Genomic DNA, 21,845 nt, shown 5'->3' on the forward strand with positions numbered 1-21,845 from the left:
TCCTTCTTCTTCTTCTTCTTCTTCTTCTTCTTCTTCTCCTCATGGTCCTCCTTCTTCTTATTTTTCGCCTCGTCGTGGTACTTCTTTTTCTCCTTATTTTTCATCAATAGTGTTAGAAAGTACTCAGTGTGGTTTCCTGCATAGTTATCCTTATCCCTATCACCATTTTGCAATGTTTTTCACCCACAGTAAACACACGAAAACTGTAACATTCGTCAATGTGATATATTTCTGGAACTGGACAAATTAATTGTAAATATTAGTAGGTTTATCTATATTATTGTTATTATTATTATCATTATTATTATTGAATCTGTAATTCGTTATATGTTGTATGTTAATTTCTTCGTATGAAGCAAAATGCTAATTTATATTGTGTATTATAATAGTTATTTTTATGTACAGCAGGATAGCATAGTACCATAGTAATTTGTTTCAGTCTCTTTTTTCATTCATGCAGTATTTTATGTATTTTTATGTTATTTATGTATTTCACTGGTTAAGTGTAAGACAGGGACACGTGTTCCTAACTTTGCCAGTTAAAATAAACCATATCTATCTATCTATCTATCTACCTGAGTTCATTCTGTCATCGACCAGAACTAATGGTCTGAGCGCAAACCTTTAAACGCAGCTTCAGATCATCACCACCACCTCCACCGAATTTCACTGTCATCGGTACACATGTAGGTAAATGTCCGGATCAATGGCTGGCCTTTGGTCTCAGGGGCCCCGGGTTTGATTCCCGTCAGCTTTGGGAATTTTAACCATCATTGGTTAATTTCTATGACACAGGGACTGGGTGTATGTGTTGTCTTCATCATCATTTCATCCTCATCATGACGCACAGGTCGTCTACGGGAGTCAAATCGAAAGACCTGCACTTGACGAACCGAACATGTCCTCGGACACTCCCGGCACGAAAAGCCGTAGCCTACGCCATTTCATTTCACTTAGGTAAATACCGTTCGGCAAGCATCTGCCAAGACCACACAGGCGCATCTGAGTGCCAAAGCATATGCCGCAACTCACCACTCCATAAAACCGTCTTCCACCGCTCCACAGACCAATGACGGCAGTGTTAGCACCACTCAACGTCGCGTACCCATTCGTGTAATTAGTGGCTTCCGGGCAGCAGCACGACTGTGAAAACCGAGTCCTGTCGCCTCTCGACAGATCATTCTGTCAATGTCCGACTCGTTGGCTGAATGGTCAGCGTACTGGCCTTCGGTTCAGAGGGTCCCGGTTTCGATTCCCGGCCGGGTTGGGGATTTAACATTCATTGGTTAATTCCAATGGCCCGGGTGCTGGGTGTTTGTCCTGTCCCCAACATCCCTGCAACTCACACACCACACATAACACTATCCTCCACCACAAAAACACGCAGTTACCTCCACATGGCAGATGCCGCCCACCCTCATCGGAGGGTCTGCATTACAAGGGCTGCACTCGGCTAGAAATAGCCATACGTATTTTTTATTCTGTCACTGACCAGCAACAGAAGTCCTCTGCAATAGCTGACAAGGATATGTGACGACTGGTTAATACAGTACGCTTTAGAGTTTGGCGGTCCCTGTCAGTTAATTTTTTAGGCATACCAGAATGATGAGGTTGGCGGTTGCAGAATGGTCAGTCATCAGTAGGGCCTAGATAAAAAATGTATATGCGTATATGCAAATGCATATTTTGAACGTTAGTGGATATTTTGAACGTTAGTGCATATACAGAAATACAGAGTTTAAAAAATTAGAGAAACATGTTTTTGAATGTATGCCATCCTCCACAAAACAATACCTCACTCCCAGGTATATTACCACTAAACCTATATTCTTTACCGTTGAAGTGTACAAAAGAACATCGATGGATTCGAGTTCATCTTCAGAACAAAAACGGAAATATCCAAATAGGGGCGAAAACAAAGTGATAACAATTATCCAGGGTGGATTTTTATCACAGTTGGAGAGCTTCAGTATGGTGCATGTCCTCCACGAGCATTTATCACAGCTTGGCACCTACGTGGCATGCTCCGTATAAGTCCACGGAGGTCACGTTGCGGTATCAGGTCCCATTCTGCAACGAGAGCCTTTTTGAGGTCTTGGAGAGTCTGTGGTGGAATAGGACGCCCACGAACACTTCTGTCAAGCCTATCCTATCCTATCCTATCCTATCCTATCCTATCCTATCGATGGAATTAAGGTCGGGACTCACTGCTGGTCATTCCGTCTCTTGAAAGTCCAGTTCTCGCAAGACGGCTCTGGTGATGCGCGCTACATGAGCCCTGGCATTGTCGTGCATGAGTACGAATTCAGGGCCAACACTGTATGCATCAACCAACACATGCTGTAGCAGTATCTGCTCGATGTACCCCGCAGCGGTAAGATCGCCACAGACGACGACAAGATCCGTACGGCCATCAATACTGATGCCATCCTACACCATCACAAAACCTTGTCCAAACCGGTCGCCTTCCTGAACAACATTTGGCATGTACTGCTCACCACGGCGTCTCCATACACGTTGACGTCCATCACGCTGTGTCAGGGAAAATCCGGACTCGTCTGTGAACAACACAGGTCTCCATTGGCGAAGTTGCCAGTTGACGTGGGTACGGGCAAACAGAAGGCGAGTTGTTCGATGTTGCTGCGTTAAATTGGGCACTCGAACAGGATGTCTGGGTCGTAAGGACACTTCTCTTAACCTGTTCCTTACTGTCTGGTCAGACACCGTGACTCCAGTGATCCTCCTGAGGTCTTGTTGCAGTTCTCTGGCAGTTGCTTAACGACGCTGCAACGCACAGATGGTCAGATATTGATCATCCTGTGGGGTTGTCATGCGTCCACGACCTTGTCCAACCCTACTTATGAACTGGCCTGTCTCACTGTAGCGATTCCACAAGCGTTGAATAACTGACGGAGAGACTTTGAGATCCACAGCAACACGACGAAAAGTCCATCCTTCCTGGATCAAAGTGACGGCCCTTGCGACTTGAACCTCGTTAAGATTTCTCATGGGATGTGCTGGTTATGTACAACGTGCTCAAATGATCGCAGTAGTCTGTGTACCTCACAGCGACACAGACACGCACCGCTGTTCACTTTGTTTTGAGGGGTGTCCTGATGCATGGCTACGCCTACAGATCGATTATAACTTCGATTTGACATATCCTGAGTAGCTAAGGTCTCAAGGTATGCTGTATGATCATTGGAATCCCATCTACCAAATTAACGTTCACATACCAGACTTTACAAAACATGCTCACCTAATTTGTTTGAACTGTGCATTTTTCTCTTATGTGATCGAGTATCTAAGATTTCTGAACGAAATGAAAATCTAATGAATTCTGTATGTTGTACATTTCTTGGCAACACGAGAAGCCTTCCCTGATCAAGGAAAGTACTTTTAGTGTCGAAATAAGCAGGTAGACGGATAATGACCCTTTTCACAACAGTTTTTCCTTTTTTATGACATTCCTTTCTTCTTACAGTAGCCTCCCAAGGTTTGCTTAAACAAGTGCGTTTATCTGTTAACTTACTCTTCGTCTATTGTCGTGTTTTATGTGATTAAACTGTAAATATGCCTAATTAATTAAACAGTGGATATCAGGCAATAGTGACTATACAAGTGACGGTGATGTAGTATATTGTCACTTGTGCGACAAGAGTGTAAAATACGATTAAAACAGAAATTCAAATTGAACAGCATTCGAAAATGACTTCACTTTTCAGATCAAAAGAACAGAATAAGAATACGAACAGCTACTTTTAACCGACTTGAATACCCGGTAGGCTATGAAGTTTGTACATTTTCCACTGATATTTGTAAAGCTTTTCTATGCAGAAATATTCCGTTCCACAAATTGAATTATCTACATTTTCGCTGGTTTTTTGAAGAGTATTGTACTAATCAAAGGATACCGGATGAATCTACCCTTAGAAAGAACTATTTACTTTCACTACACTCTTCTGTAGTGGAGTCTGGCTCTATGGCTAAATGGTTAGCGTGTTGGTCTTTGGTCACATCATTGGTTAATTTCGCTGCCACGGGGGCTGGGTGTGCGTGTCGTCTTCATCATAATTTCATCCTCATCACGACGCGCAGGTCGCCTACGGGAGTCAAATCAAAAGACCTGCATCTGGCGAGCCGAACTTGTACTCGGACACTCCCGGCACTAAAAGCCATACGCCATTTCATTTCATTTCATTTCATTTCTGTAGTGGATTCGGTACGATTTGGCATGGGCAAGAACCGTGTCCGGATAGCGGTAGATCAAAAAAACCGATTCGTGTGGTCGATACAGTGCGAACTTCAAAGTGGGTAAATTATGTCCAGGAGAACCCGGCAAACCTCATTTACTTTCGTGCAAAATTTTAGAAAAAATCAACCACGCTATAGTTGTTAGATTTGTTAACTATTCTCTGCGACTTCTGTGGCCTAGTGAATCGGAGAGTGATTGTTACAAAGTGCGCCTTTTAGTTACAGATGCAGCTTCGTATATGTTGAAAGCTGTTAAGTCTCTTCGAGTAATTTTTCCAAATATCATCTATGTTACATGTTTGGTCCGGGGATTGCATCGTATTGCAGAAGAGTTACGGACCCTCTTTCCATCTGCCTTCAAAGTAATTTTATGTGAGGAAAAAACTGTTCCTAAAAGCACCGGCTCGTGCACAGTTGTACAAAACTAATCTGCCTCAAGTTTCTCTTCCGACGGAACCTGTTCTCACAAAATGGGAAAGTTGGTTATCCGCAGTATCGTTCTGCTAGGAGAACTTTAATCAAGTAAAAGGTGTAGTTAAAAGTATTGATGATGCGTGTGTTCGTGAAGCAAAGTGCACATTTGAATATGAAACTGTTTATAAAGATAACAGTTTCATCCATGTACATTATTCGTCTCTTTCGAAGGCGAGTAAGGGCCTAGAAACTTGCGGTGCACCCCTACACGAATCCCTTCAGTTAATTTAAAACACCATTAGTTCTTTAAATGGTATCCCTGATCAAACTGGAGAAAAAAAAGGAAACTCAGTGCGGTGTTGGACTCAAACTCAGGACAGAAGAAGATTCAAGCCATAAGCAATGTGGAATCAAGCAGTCTTTGCCAGAAGAATGTTCTGAGCTGTCAGTGCCAGTATACAAGTACTGCTTAGTTATATCCGTGGACGCAGAACGATCATTTTCAGCGTACAAATTAATTTTGTCCGACAACATGAAGTCACCCCTGAAAACATTGAAATACTGTTGATAACCTACAGCCATGCATTACTTTGCAAGGAATAAAACATGTTTATCTATTTACACTGAGTTAAAATTAAATCATGCGTTTAGTAAGCGTATTGTTTTAAAAATAGTGCAAATTTTCGTGCATAAATTTCAACAATTTTATTTAACAATTTTAGTGCATATGTACATGCATATTTTTTGAGCTTTTAGTGCATATGAATCCGGGCCCTAGTCAACAGTCACCGCAGTTGAGAACAGCGCCTCTGGCTGTGTACTAGTGCGCATAAAGAGCATGTAAAGAATGGGGGAATCAGTTTTTGTTTACAAAGTGACTCACACATTAACTAAATGGAATTATTTGGTTAGTGGAGAAATTAAGGTCTGTGAAAATGATTTTAAACATGTCTATGAGTTTTATGCTAATTATGTAAGTACATGGTTTGATTTTAGTGATTTTAATGTTTTTGCTTTGTTGAATTGTATAACTCTAGAAACATTACCTCAGTTCAGCAAGTTTTTAAAGTTAGTGGAGACACTAGGTTTAGAGAAAAAGCTGAATATGGATGGCATGTGTTAAGAAGTTCTTGAAATAGTCAGTTTTTTTTTCTGGGGAGGGTGGTGGTGAAAAGCTACGAGTAACTATCCGAAATAAAACAATACCAGAGACAAGTTTAATTGACCCAGAAAACCTGAAGAACATTTCGATGGTACCGTACTTTGTGTTAAGAATACTTCCACGTAATACATATAGGCCTACTGGCAATAAAGGCAGTAAACAGAAAGAGAAGCTCTGTAAATATAATAAAAAATGGACTGTTTGTATACCTACTTCAACTATGATGAAAATGTTAAGGCATTTCACAAGAAAGTTTTGTTGAATAAAAAATTGTTGCAAATTGCATCTTTAAATGACAAGTACAGTACAGTACTTGTGAAATGTACATTTCAAACTAAAGACTAACACATTACTAGTTTGTAATAAACTAAATAATTCACGATGGTTTATTATTATTTAATCAGTTAACGTCCAGGGTTGGTTTTTCCTTCGGACTCAGCGAGGGATCCCACCTCAAGCGCAGTGTCCTGAAGCGTCAGAATGTTGGTCGGGGATAAAACTAGGAATGAGGACTAGCACCTCGCCCAGGTGGCCTCACCTGCTGTGGTGAACAGGGTCCTTGTGGGGATGGGAAGTTTGGAAGGGACAGGCAGGGAAGAGGGAGGGAAGGAAGCGGCCGTAGCCTTAAGTTGGGTACCATCCCGCCATTTGCGTGGAGAAAAAGTGGGAAACCACGGGAAAACACTTCGAGGATGGCTGAGTTGGGAATTGAACCCCCGCTACTCAGTTGACTTCCCAAGGCGAACCGACCCCGTTCCAGTCCTCGTACCATTTTTCAAATTTCGGGAATCGAACGCAGGCCTCTGGGGGTGGCAGCTAATCACACTAACCACTCTACACCACAGAGGTGGACCTGGTTTATTATTACTGGGATTTATTAGTTAATGCATCCACGATCTCTTCTCTCATTCATTACTGATTGTGTTTTATTTTTGCACTATATGGCAAGGAAATTTAAGTGTTCGTTATTTCAATTAATCAATCATCAATGATCTGCATTTAGGGCGGTTGCCCAGGTGGCAGATTCCCTATCAGTTGTTTACCTCATATTTACATGTATTTATAATTATTTACCTGGCTTTTTCTTAAATATTTTCAACAAACTTGGAAATTTATCGAACATTTCCCTTGATAATTTATTCCAATCGCTTATTCCTCTTCCTATAAATGAACATTTGCCCCAATCTGTCCTCTTGAATTCCAACTCTATCTTCATATTATGATCTTTCCTACTTTTTAAAGCTCCACTCAAGCTTATTCTTCTACTTACGTCATTGCACGCCAACTCACCACTGACAGCTCGAAACATACCACATAGTCGAGCATCTCGACTCCTTACTTCCAAGTCTTTCCAGCTCAAAGTTTGCAACATTTTAGTAACAGTCAGAAATCACCCAGAACAAATCGTGCTGCTTTCCTTTGAATTTTTTCCAGTTCTCGTATCCTGGTGAGGGTCCCATACACTGGAGCCATACTCTGCCGTCTTACCAGGGACTTATACGCCCTCTCCTTTATAACCCCTAAATACTCTCATAACCATGTGAAGAGATCTGTAACCTTTCTTAACTACTTCGATAATATGATTTCCCCAGTGAAGATCATTCCTTATATTAACACCTAGGTATTTACATTGTTCCCCATGAGCTACTATCACCCTATCAACACAATAATTAAAACTGAAAGGACCTTTCCTCTTGGTGAAACTTACAATTTGCCATCTGGAAATCTGGCAACTCTACATAGTGTAGTGTGTGGAAGAATTCTGGAGCATAATGAACTCTATATATCCGCGACAGTATATCCTATTGTGAAACGTATCCCTCAGTATGCATTTTTATGTTTTGACATTTTATGTTTCGCAGTTCTCTACGTTGACTTACCCTGACAGATAACGATGCTGACGCATTGTGCCTGCACTTATATATAGTCCTTAAAACCAGAAACCGTATTTTGAAATTAATCACGTGATTCTTATAAAATAAATATCCACAGCCTGTGTTCCATTGTGCGACCGCGTCAGGAATGGAATGAATGAAGCCAGCCCTGTCTAGCGGCGAGGGTAGAAAATTTGCCGGCTGCTGAAGCCTCTCGCATTCCTCTGGGGCAACGATTAATGACTGGCAGATGAAATAGAATGATATTGGAGAGTGTTGCTGGAATGAAAGATGGCACGGAAAACTGGAGTACCCGGAGAAAACTTATCCCGCCTCCGCTTTGTCCAGCACAAATATCACATGAAATGACCGGAATTTAAACCATGAAACCCAGCGGTGAGAGGCCGGCGCTCTACCACCTGAGCCGCGGAGGATCCCGCGTATTCCTAACCAATATAAATTGCTTATTCACCTCAATAATCTTATTAAGATAAAAATGTTATTTACAGTACGGTACAGTGTATAATTTGCATAAGAGATATACAGATGTTTTAGTGCAAGTTCACAATGGTTCATACGTCACTTGGGGAAAAATCGAGGTTGCAAGGAGGCGGTCAGAAGAGCCTAGGGAAAACGTCACTCTGAGCTATGTATTATACTTACCGTACATCAGGAATAAACAACTAATACCGTCTATACGGAAATCTTGTACGGTCTGTCACCATAAACTCGAAATTGATCCCGTGCTGGTTTTTCTATACATGAGACTTGAATTTATTTGGTGGAGATTAAGTTAGAAAAGTTCGAGTTATCTAGTCTTCACACTGCGGTAATAAATAAATGGCGTGTGGCATCCGAAGAGGCCTGGGCGTCTATGAGGACGGGGCCCTATCTGTGATGAATTCTAATGATGAAGACGGCACACACACCCTGCCCCCGAGCCATTGGATGGGGATTAAAATCCCTGACCCTACCGGGAATCGAACCCGGGACTCTCTGGACCAAAGGCCAGCACGCTAACCATTTAGCCACGGAGCCAGACAACACTGCGGTACTGTGCATATATTTTATTTCCATGAATTCATTTATGATCATTAACTAAAATATTCTCCTTCATGGAAACTACATTTTACTGTAAGGTACATCAAGCAGACAGGACGGTCTACAGGTTAGATTCTAATTTTATTATTCATGCAAAGTGATAGGCTTATATTCTATGAGTGGTATATTGAGAATAAAGGTTAGTTTTCTACTTACTCTGGCATTCTTCCTCCGAAAGCGACACGGCGGCAAGGATTATCACTAAGCAACGAGAAACAGAACACAGATGTTAGTGGCGAATATGTTAGCATCATAGCTGTGGGATGATTGATGTAAGGTTATGAGGGACACACACAGTATAATCTACGACAATCAGACAACATTATGCAAGCATGATTTGGCTAACAAGATGTATTACCTGCTCTCAATCTATCATGTCGAGATTAAACACCATTTCATTCAATTAATAATAACAATTTATGAACTACTCTGTTCTGAATCTCTGCAGTTTCTGGAGGACAATAGAGTTTGTACAAGCAACACAATATAATGTAATAATAATAATAATAATAATAATAATAATAATAATAATAATAATAATAATAATAATAATAATAATAATAATAATAATTTCGTCCCAGCTACCTTATGCAGACATTTTGATTTGATGCCAATTACGCTGTCTGCGTGCCAAATTCGATGTTCCGTTTTACTTCAGTAGATGGTAGAATAACGATCTCTGTTGGGAAATGTATGGCTAAGCTTTTTTATTGATTTTATCGGATAAACACCAAGTGTATCATTAGAGATCTTTTATATGTCCATGACATACGACATGGAGTGCAGAATGGACTTACCTGTGGCGGCTTTAAATCCGCGATCAATCATCAACCACCACTGATACACAGTTAGAGCTGTCGTCCAGGTGTCAGACTTCCTATTGTTTGTTTACCTGGCCTTTCTTTAAATGACTTCAATGAAAATGGAAATATACTTTTACAAGTTGCTTTACGTCGCACCGACACAGCTAGGTCTTATGGCGACGATGGGATATAGAAGTGGGAAGGAAGTGGCCGTGGCCTTAATTAAGGTACAGCCCCAGCGTTTGCCTGGTGTGAAAATGCGAAACCACGGAAAACCGTCTTTAGGGCTGCCGACAGTGTGATTCCTACCCATTATCTTCGAAATGCAAGAACACAGCTGCGCAACCCTAACCACACACCCAGCTTGCTCGGTGTGGAAATTTGTCGAACATCTCCCATCTTGGGATCCGGAGGCTGACACCCATCCACTGACCAATAGAGGTACTACTACTACTGTACTAGGCCTACTGATCCCTGCGCCAGGACATCCTCTAATTTCAGTTTTGCAATACGTATGTACAACACATGCTTTCCTGAGAGTCACACTCCTAGGACATTCCTCTGTGGGTGGGGCGGTAGAATAACACCCACGGTATCCCCTGCCAGTCGTAAGAGGTGACTAAAAGGGGCTCCAGGGGCTATGGACTTGGGAGCTGAGTTGGCGCCCACGGGGCCCTTAGCTGAGTCCTGGCATTGCTTCCACTTACTTGTGCCAGGTTCCTCACTTTCATCTATCCTATCCGGCCTCCCTTGGTCAACTCTTGTTCTTTTCCAACCCCGACGGTATTAGAACACTCGAGTCTTTCATTTCCACGCGCTTTGTGGTCCTTGCCTTTCTTTGGCCGATACCTTCATTTTTCGAAGTGTCGGATCCCTTCCATTTTCCCTCTGATTAGTGTTATAAAGAGGGTAGTTACCTAGTTATACTTCCTTTTAAAACAGTAAGCACCACCATCAGGAAGGGCACCCAGTCGTAAAAACTCGCTACAAAGTTTCATCTCACATCATACCCGACCCAGTCGAGAAACGGGGCAGGAGCTGACCATACATTGTAGTATATAAGTTAAGTGGTAACATTATCATATAAGTGCAGTGTTTCAGTTTTATTTGGATAGCATGCGTGATACTAGTATTCGCAGAAATGAAGAATGTAAAAACGAATATACTTATTTTACATTTGCCGCTAGCCTTTTTTTGTATGTTTACAATATTTTGATAAATCAGTATAGTTGTATACCTGAGATACAGTCAAAACATTGTATATTTTACTTTCACAGTCCACTTAAATGGTTGATTGTTAAATATTACTTTTTTATTTGTTATAATTCTCTAAGAGTAGGGCTTGACTGAAAAGTGAATACATTGGCTATATGTTTAAAAATTGCCTCATTAGTTGTTCAGGAACAAAAATAATGATCTATCTTGCTAATCATACATGTAACTTATTAATGATTTATTCATCCGATATAGTTGTTTTATTCTGTAGAAATTTCTCTTCAAAGTTGAATTTAGTCAATTAAACATAGCATAAATAATAATACAGGTATGATATAACACTACCGTAATTAAGATGAAACAATTGATCAGGTTTCTATGCAAAACACAAATTAATTCCTTTTGTTTTAACTTTTTCAGATATTTGTTTTCTCCTTTCTAGTCATGACTGCAAAAAGTATATTACTTATACGCCTACCTGTGGTGGAAAGTGAACCATATAAACTAAAAAAACCTTCCATGAGGATAAATATCTCCGTCTACCCATCTTACGCAAATACTTAATTGTTCTTCGCCACTAAGATCCCTGGTTCCGTTGCAAAGTATGGAAACATGGAAGAAGAAACTGATTTTTAATACCAAAATATGTTTTGTGGACGATTTTCTTGGCCACGTTACTAAGAATTTCATTCTATATTTTTCTATCCATGAGTTATCCCATTGCTTCAGAATTTGGAATGTTAATTCTGGTACATCTTGCGATGAATCTGAAGTTCTGTAAAATTACTCGTTTGAGAACCATATTCCCTGAGCTAACGATTTTCTCGAGGCTCAATTTGTTACGTTCTACTCACTTTCCTGAGATCCACTGAGCTGGTTTTCTATAAGCGAGGAATCCTATTTGTATGACAAAATTGCCTTGAGTACAACTAGGTTAATGTTTTATACAATTTTCTATGGCATTTTTCCAATTTGTATATCCTGTCTTCGAGAAAGAATCTTCCACTTCCTTTGCCATGAGTTTTTTATTTTTATTCTCAGTCTGAAGCAGTAGAAACATACAGTAGCATACAAGGAAAGTTGTTACGATATGCAACCAAGGAAATTTATTATGCCATGTTGTTTGAAGCACAAGAACTGTATTTTAATTTCTAAGTGCTATTTCGGAAAGCTGTCTGATTAGGGCTAAGAAAAGTGAAACTACCGTACTGTCTTGATTTGATACAAACAATGAGGATAATGAAGCACCTTTGGTTTCTGAAATTTATTTCGCACAATCTTTAAGACCCGTTTTAATGATAATTTTGTTCATTCACGCTGATTTTTACTTAATTTATTTGTTTGCACGTTGTACGGGTTCTTCATCGTCAGCAATTTCTCTTGAAGTAATGAAGCAGAAATCATGCAATTAAGCAATATGCACTACATCGACTCGATAAGTCAGGTTAGAGACGAACATAATACTGCATACAGTATACATAAACTAAAATAAACAAAAACAAATACACACGACAATGAAATCGCGCGCCTCTATCTCACAGCCCACTGTTTGACATCACGAGGACCTGCTGAAATGTAGACATCTGGACAGAATATGATACAGTTTCCTCACACCTCACTCCTTTTTTCAACACCCATTGGAAGTATTTTACTATTAACATGCCAACTCAGTCTCTGCAGAGGTACCAAATACGGGTGAGTTCCAATATGTTTTCAGGATTGTCGCAATTCATTCCAGGTTCTTGTATAACTTTAAAGGCTGTGGAAATAAAAGAGGGGGATCGTCAAAGCAGCAAACTTGCAGTAAATCACATGACTCTTGGCTCCTCCAAGCACCCCGCCATTAGGCAAGCCCGAGAGGTACTGCTTCAGCTGGTTCTATGGAAGGGATTGATTGATTGATTGATTGATTGATTGAACGAACGAGAATGTCGCAAACCTTCGAGTGAATGTATGAGGCAAAAAATATTATTGACAATTTTCCCATCCGTCTACAATGCGTCGCAACGGTACAGATGGACTAAGAGAAGCAAATCAGATCAGCTCGACCTTCTTGGATTCACACGTCAAATATGTCTTGTATACCTGCATCTGCTAAAGGGCCTTTGACAAATATTATGAGAGCTGTGTATAAGACGGTCACACAGTTTTAGTCCGATGTGATGGTGAGAACTATTTGACTGTCGGTAATGTGAATCAATCATGAGTGCAAAATAATACCAGACTGAAGTGCAGCAAATGTAAAATTGCGCTTATAGTCTATATTCAGTGGTTTGTCATGTTTTATACGAAATAAACAACGGAAAGAACTCATCTTTCTATTCCGTGGACAATGCAAAATAATACGAGTTTGATACGCAGTAAGTGTCAAATTTGTATGGACTTTTCTTTATGTTGTTTTCCCCTGAAACGCAGCAACTTTTCTTTCAATATTCCGGGGCACAGCTGCTAAACACTTTGTGTTTTCGAAAGAAATTTCGTAATTTGTTTTGTATGAATGCATACCCATAGCCGAAACTTCCGTGTCCAGGTTCTTGGTGTAACGGATATATTTTTTGAGCCTGGTAGAAATCAGTAGCCTTCATAATAAATACTTTCGAATTGAGGATATAGAATATGTAAACGGTATAAATATAATATAAACAGTCCAACACGGATGAAAAAATGTAATTTTGAAAGTTGAATCTACCCCAAAAAAGTTGGTCCAGAAATGGCCCAAAAACCAGAAGTCTGTTTTTGATGTTAGTAGATACTCCAAACCTTGGAGCATATGATGACATACTGTGCAAATCTTCATATTCACCCATTTTGAAAAGTCTCATGGAGACGTTTAAATGACACCTATGGTCTTTCGTTGTATAGCACGATTAAGTATATATCTAAGTGTACATTCTAGGTATTATTGTTTGAGAAAAAGGACCGAGAAAGCATACGAAGTGAACGTTCTCGTTTAGATATTGAGAATGAGATGAGACACCTATAATTCAGTCATTTTAATTCTGAATCTGAAATTAATGTCAATGCAATGACGTCCTTCACTGTAAATTGTTTGAAATTAACGTTTTCCAGCATTCAGAATGCTTCCCGTGCAATAGTTTCTGATTGCCTTAACATTTTGTACAACATTTGTACAACATTTTGTACATTTTGTACGGTCACACAGTTTTAGTCCGACGTAATGGTGAGAGCAATCATACTTTTAGCATCCGTGTGGATAATATTTGGTAACTTTCAGACGCATTTTGTGTTAAATTATAAATCACATTTTTAAGATGCAGTACCACATGTTAATGAAAGTTGTGTTAAGAATACAAGGTTAGCACTGGGTCCAGATATTATAATAATACAACTTAATTCTTACGTTTATCTACCCTATATGATTGTTTCAAAGTAATAACCACAAATTGTTGCAGCTAGGACATTTTGAATATGAACCAAATTGTTTCTTGAAGTCCAATTTCTGAAATACTTCCTCTATTTCAACAAAATTTCGAAATTTTCTTAGTTAGAGCCATATTAATCAACTCGTAAGATTTCGTGACTGTAGGGCTGAAATTACAGAAAATTTATAAATTTTAGTATGGATGTGAAAGCTTCAGCTGAAAGATACGAATCTTCCATTCTTGCCCATTATTTTTGTTACAGTGAAAAACTGAATTTTTTTAAAATTATTTGGAAAGAAACTGCTACTGAACATGCAGTTACAGTTTCTGTAATTGGGTATTTGTTATTTCAGTCTAAGATTCATCATTGCGAAAGTTTCTCGCTTTTTAGATGTATCATACTGTGATGTCTTAACGAGTTTCAACCTACCCTACATTGCTTCTCGTTCCCCAAGTTGTAATCTCTCGTAGTTTGCATGGCGGCAGGTGATTATGGACTGAGTGAAGAGTGTTGCACCTAATGAGAGACTCAAGGAGACTTGCATACATTAGTGAGGGCTCGGCTGTTAATGAGAACGTCTTGTCCACTTCACATTTCTACCTCCATCCTGGTTCTGAAAATCGTCTTTTAGAACTCACCTTATTATGCAGGAGATGCCAATCGGGAGCCGATGTGCATCTTAGAGTCCGGCGAAAATACCTATCCCATTTCGAGGTCAGCAAAGTACAAAATTTTATTGATATCATTTAAGTTCCATATAACTTCTAGACACATGTTCATAAAAACCAGAGCACCTTGAAAGACTATAGATAGGAAGTTCATATTCACAGGACACGTGCATTAGCAGCATATGTTCTGCAGAAATGCTTAGCATTTGAACCATGTCGGCCCTCAGGTTCAAGGTCCACATCGATATTTTGGCGCACCACCACCGACTGGTAAAATGTGCCTGCGGCTCTCGTTCTCGCTATAAACCGAAGGCAATGGATCAGTGTGACTTGAGCAGACGTGCAGGATGCCTCGCAGACGTATGCGAGAACCGTACCGTCAAATGAGTGAGTTTGAAAGAGGGCGCATTATTGGCATGAGAGAACGTGATGCATCCATCCGGGAAATTGCTGCTCGTGTGGGACGAAGTGTTTCGTCAGTGCAACGGGTGTGTACAGAATGGTTCACAGAAGGCTGTAGAATACGACGAGATGGGGCTGGTCGCACCACCCAGACCACCCCCCGAGAAGATCGACACCTCATCCGAATGGCATTGCAGGACAGATCTGTGTCCTCCTTGGCTCTGGCATAACAGTGTAGCACATCGTACACTATCAGGAGTGGCAGTCCGTCGCCATTTATTACGGTCTGTCTTACCGGTGCGTCATCCACTTCTCCGCCTCCCTCCGACTAATGTGCATAAACATGCTAGACTGTAATGGTGTATGGAACGACGTCACTGGGGACAGAAATGGCAGCATATAGTATTTTTGGACGAATCCAGGTTCTGTTTGTTTGAAAATGATGGCCACATTTTGGTTCGCCACAGACAGGGGGAGAGATATCACACTGACTGCATTCGCACAAGACATACAGCACCAACTCAAGGCCTTATGGTGTGGGGTGCTATTGGGTACAACCAAAAATCACAGTTGGTGAGTGTCCAGGGCACTGTGACCAGTTTCACCTACGTGAATGACATCCTGCGACCCGTAGCCATACACCTTCTGCACGACACCCCAGACGCCATATTTCACCAGAACAATGCGCGACCACATGTTGCTGCACGAATACATGCCTTCTTGTTGCCACAGGATGTCAGACTGTTGCCCTGGCTCGCCCGATCACCGGACTTGTCGCCAACCGAAAATGTGTGGGATATGGTGATACGACGGGTTCGGCACTGTAACCCAGTGCCAACCAGGGAGGTCCCAGTGTCTACTAGGCAACAGGACACATGCTGAACCCAGGTCACTGAAATGCTAATCGTTTCAGCAGAACATACTAATGAACATGTCCTGTAGCTGCCTCTGTGGGTCCGTGGTAGAGTGTCGGCCTCCGGATCCCAAGATAGCGGGTTCAAACCCGGCAGAGGTAGTCGGATTTTTGAAGGGCGGAAAAAAGTCCATTCGACACTCCATGTCGTACGATGTCGGCATGTAAAAGATCTCTGGTGATACATTTGGTATTTACCCGACAAAATTAATTAAATCTCAGCCATAGACGCCCAAGAGAGATCCGGTTTACTCTAGGTCCGCTAGATGGCAGATAGAGTAAACCGGAACGTCGAAATTGACGAGCAGACAGCCAGATGGCGTCAAATCGAAATGTCTGCAAACGGTAGCTGAGGCCATACGATTATTATTATTATTATTATTATTATTAACATGTCCTGTGAATATGAACTTCTTATCTCTAGTTTTTCAAGGTGTTCTGTTTATATGAACATGACTGTAGTTCGTTTGCGCACTGTTAGCTGCTAATGGAGAAAATAAACGACATAGGTTATACTAGAGTTATGCACGTGAGGTGTCTCTCGAGTGTTGTAATAAAGAAATGATAAAAAACTCAAAATTTGCGCATAATTTTATTTATTCAGTTAAATTTCCACTGACATAATTTTTAGCAATTTCAATTTTTTTATAGAAGTAAGGGATGTTTGATTTACACTATCGTTTGAGTTGTCATTTGTTTTTTTACGGGGGCCACCACTCTACAGGCTCCCGTAGCCGTCTCATTCGTTACACAGATGTTACCTTTGGACTTATTCGATCCCTTACAAAGTGTGGTTTCCCCACGGATTCGTTTTATAGCCTTTTGTCCTCTTACTAGTCTTACATATGGACATTTTTGTGAAGGATGCCAAAATTCGTTAAATTTTAGTAACATCTTCAGTCCCATTTTAATTATTCCGGTGTTTTCTGATAGATCTCCTCGAGGAAAATACAGTAACACCTCACTCGCCTCTGCACGACATCTACACCGCGCGATAAGTGACTTTAGGTTGCTAAACGCATATGCCTATAATTTGGCGGCCATTTTGTGATGGCTTCATGTTTACTAGGTCAGCTATTGTGGTCGCGTCGTGTGTATCCATCCTTCTACTTTAACATAATACATAAAAAACTATCCTCAGGTACCGGTACATGATACATTTTTGAGCTATAATATTTTGACACGTTTGATGAAAAGCGTTACATTGATTTACCTCTTGAGGACCCCCCCCCCCGGCCTTCCAATTTGAAAGACGTTTTACGTCAAAACCTTATCCGCAGGAGGATGATGGAAAGTTTAAATTTGGTTGGCGTGGAAGGCACAGCATTTGAATCTGAATTAGAAGATAATTAATGAGAGATAGGAGTTAAGTTTCGCAAACAAATCATCGCCAGAGTTCACAAAGTGATCGGAACAGGCTTTTTACTTGCACCATGAACAGTGAACGAAGAACGAGGCATTGCACTGATCTCAAAAGTTCACTCAGTCTAAATCAAGAGCGATGTAGCAAATCATTCAGAATGACCACAACTGCATACTGGTTTCCTGGGGGGAAGGCATCTCGACTTCCACAAGTGTCCGCAAAACGAGGTTACAAGAGCATACACTCAAACCTCTTTAAGCAGACCGGATGATAAATAACCAAAATTCCGTCTTTTAAAAGTGTAGTCTTCGTAAAGGGAATATCAAACTGTTAACTACTACTACTACAATATAGAATGAATCGCAGTATTCCGCTAACTGCTTGCAACATGATGTGTCGGAGACGAAATCTATCCAACCACATAGCCTAAAACAGGCAATTTCTTAGCTTCTTTTTTTTTTTTTGCTAGGGGCTTTACGTCGCACCGACACAGATAGGTCTTATGGCGACGATGGGATAGGAAAGGCCTGGGAGTTGGAAGGAAGCGGCCGTGGCCTTAATTAAGGTACACCCCCAGCATTTGCATGGTGTGAAAATGGGAAACCACGGGAAACCATTTTCAGGGCTGCCGATAGTGGAATTCGAACCTACTATCTCCCGGATGCAAGCTCACAGCCGCGCGCCTCTACGCGCACGGCCAACTCGCCCGGTCAATTTCTTAGCATGGGTTCGATTGAACTACTCGAAAAACGCACTGTTCACTTCTTTGTATGGCTGCCACTGTCTTTCTTCCTACTCCATTAAGTGACGGTCAGAATTTTGCAATCCAATTTTGGACTTTACTCTTCCTGCACTTAAACTGCTATATCATGTTGAGCTCTTCCTTTACCACTCTCTTTTATTACATAAATTCGTTGTTCCAGTGAATGGAATTCATCGCTGTTCGGTCAAAAGGTCATATTTCAAAATGCTCTTCCTAGCCATTATTTTCCTTAAGACTCGTCACGCCTCCCAGCCACATATAGATATGCAGTCCATCAGAACAATTTTCCTTGTGTTCATTTTCATATGCTAACGTGTAGAGGAAAATGAACCTTAAGCAAATTATACTGTAGGAGAGCGTAAATACGTTATGCAAACATACATTCCTAGAGTGCGGTACGATAACGTTCATTTTCCTTTACACGGAAGCATAGGAAAATGAACACAACGAATATTGTTCTGATGGTCTAAATATCCATATGTGGCTGGGAGGTGTGACCAGTCTTAAGGAAAATAATAGATAGGAAGAGAATTGGTGGATATGTCCTTTTGCTGGAACAGCGAGGAATTAATCTTTATCTTACGCACTCACTACAAACAAGGAGATTGAGACGTTCCAAGAATATAAGGGTATACAGGGGTGTACAACACCACATTGTAAATATTTTGTTCTCAGATTTCTAGTCGTCTGAAAGGGGACATGCCGTATTGTTGTTTTGATTGGAATTCATGGTCACTGGTGTGAGAAAAGGGTGGTCATTTTCAAGAGGGTAACATACATTTGTCTTATTCTCCATGACGGATGAAAGTCGTCGAGAATAGAAACGGTTGGCTTCAATGAGTGGTTGTCTGGGGAAGTTTCACTGTAAACTCTTTGGGGAAGAAAGTATAAGGTATGTTTATAAAGTACGGTGAATGGACGCTCGAGGATGAGTATGCCTATGACCGTAACCTACCGGTGTATGGTGAAGGAAATGCAGCACACTAAGATGATGGATGCTTCAGTTCGATATGTATTGTGTACATAATATGTGACCCACTGCACGGAAAGGGACCTAAAGTCGGAATGCTCATTTTTTTTAGATTTTTTGTTCTAAAATTGGCATACGGTACTCAGCATTTAAGAAAATAGTCATGCTTCTAGCTGCGATGCTTTAGAATATATTAATTATTCAGTGTTGCTATTAAGAAAGCTGTATTTGAGAAAAAAGCAATCATAGCTTTCACTAATTTTCTTACAATGTTTCCATGATATCGAGTGCCAAAGACTCGAACTGCTGCATAACTTAGTTTGTTAATTATACCCACAGGTAGTGCAAGAAGCCACAAATATAAATGCGATTTTTACATCACACACACTTTTTTCAGCTGTGCTGTACAATTTCTATCGGCCACTTGGGTCCCTTTCCGCGCAATGGATCACACATACTGTCAATGAGAATTTGAGTATACGGAATGCTTTGCGGGCGTAGGACGTAGTAGGAGCGAACTTCTGGAACTTCACTGTGTAATCTATAACGCTAACTGAAGTAGCGACTTCACTCACGGGCGACAGGAAACCTGAAGGTTCAAATATTGTAAAATAGCAATCATTACTTCAATTTGAAATTAATTTGAATAGCGCCTTAACTTAGTGAAACAGCGCTCCATTTGCTTCGGCTCAGTGCATACCATTGCATTTTGCTTTTCTCCGGTTCACCAATATTAAAGATTCCTTTTGACAAAATGGAATTATAAAGAATACGGTAAAACGCATGAAACATGAAAGATCGAAAATTATATTTTGCACCACTTCTAATATACACAGTTTCTTAACACAGCTAATTATAAGGAAGAGTTCTGATATTTCCTGTTTCAGACAGCTTAATATTGTTACTAATGAAATAATATATAGAGACTTCTAGACAACCCTGCTATTGCTGAACTTGAATACCAAGATCCGAGAAATACTCTTAGGCCGTTTTTCCTGTGAACAGACAGACAATGAAATGAATTTACTTTCGAGTTTTGTGTACCTAATTCGAGATAAAAATGAAGTTTGAGGTAGAAGCTTGAAGGGTACGGACAGAATTATTATTTTATTTACGTAGATACGAAATGCAGCCAGCCCTGCGGTCTACGGTTAGCGAGCCTGTCTCTTACCCGGAAGCCCTGTATTCTATTCCTGGCCGGGTCGAGGATTTTACTTGGATCTGAGGGTTGGTTCGAGGTCCATTCAGCGTACGTGAGAACAACTGAGGAATAATTTAACGGTGATCTGGTCTAGAAAGCCAAGAATAACGGCAGAGAAGATTCGTGCTGAACTCGCTGCTGACGGTGGGGTTCGAACCTACAACTTTCCGAATGCAAGCTCACAGCTGTGATGTATATCGCGTAGCCAACTCATTCGGTTATAGCTCCAGTTAGTGGATAAGATATACTGAATCCCCCTAGCTATCGCTGCCGTATGTGTCAGTCTGAAAACCGAGTGATGTAGGTATAAAGCCTATTTGAACAGCAAACTGCTTTCGTTCTTGTATCACATGGTAGATCAGAACAGATTTGCCACATCGTGTCGGTTTCAGTCACGAGCAGGGTCCCCTTTGGTCACAGAAAATTTAACCATAATTGGTTAATTCCGCTGTCACGGGGGCTGGGTGTGTGTATCGTCTTCATCATCATTTCATCCTCATCACGACGAGCAGGTCGCCTAATGGCGTTCAAATCAGAAAGACTTGCATCTGGCGAGCCGAACTTTTCCTCGGACACTCCCGGCACTTAAAACCATACGCCATCATCATCATCACCACGAGAAGCTGTTCTGTACCTGCTCTCGATTGGATAGTTTTTGTAATTGCAGCACGTATGGTTATTTGTACATATATATATATAATTACAATTGAATATCTGTTACAGAAAATACATTTGCTCACTTCGAACATTGATACAGGAATTTAGAAAAATATATTTTTTAAGTCTTTCGTCTGGAGCGTGGCATTGTACGAAAGTGAAACATGGACGATAACTAGCCAAGAAAGAAATAGAATACAAACCTTTGAAATGTTGTGTTGCTGAAGGTGAGATGGGTAGATCGAATGAAGAAATACTGAATCGAATTGGTGAGAAGAGAATGATTTAGCGAAATTTGACCAGAAGAAGAGATCAAATGATAGGGCACATCTTAAGACAGCCGGGACTTGTTCATTTAGATTTTGAAGGAAGTGTAGGTGGTAAGAACGGTAGGGGTGGACCATGGTATGAATATGACAAGCAGATTGGAATAGATGTAGGATGCAGTAGTTACGTAGAAATGAAAAGTTTAGCGCGGGATAGGATGGAATGGAGATCTGCATCAAACCAGGCTATGGACTGATGAGCCAAAAAATAACATGAGCAATTAACTGTGGTGTTTCTAGATCAGGGGTTCCCAGACTTTTAGACTGGTCTACCATTAAACTAAAATTCATATTTTCACCGTATTACGGAGTTTCGTATGTCCAGTTCAATGTTTGTTACTTTTAGCCGTAAGTCTGAATCAGTACTTCATTTAT

At 40.6% G+C, this 21,845-nt stretch overlaps 1 protein-coding gene across 4 annotated transcripts in view; it reads right to left on the bottom strand.

The window, feature by feature from the left end:
- Window positions 1–21,845, bottom strand: part of LOC136874071 (UPAR/Ly6 domain-containing protein qvr) — a 695,631-nt gene that overhangs the window by 46,595 nt on the left and 627,191 nt on the right. For 3 of the 4 annotated variants that reach the window (XM_067147597.2, XM_068227649.1, XM_067147596.2), the window contains one exon: window positions 8,962–9,006. The exons of the other annotated variant lie outside the window; for it this stretch is intronic. In XM_067147597.2, the coding sequence (XP_067003698.1) occupies window positions 8,962–9,006 (45 nt within the window). The remainder of the gene's footprint in view (window positions 1–8,961; window positions 9,007–21,845) is intronic. 4 annotated transcript variants of the gene reach the window in all.

Source organism: Anabrus simplex, chromosome 5, assembly GCF_040414725.1.
Source record: "Anabrus simplex isolate iqAnaSimp1 chromosome 5, ASM4041472v1, whole genome shotgun sequence".
NCBI classification, from domain to species: domain Eukaryota; kingdom Metazoa; phylum Arthropoda; class Insecta; order Orthoptera; family Tettigoniidae; genus Anabrus; species Anabrus simplex.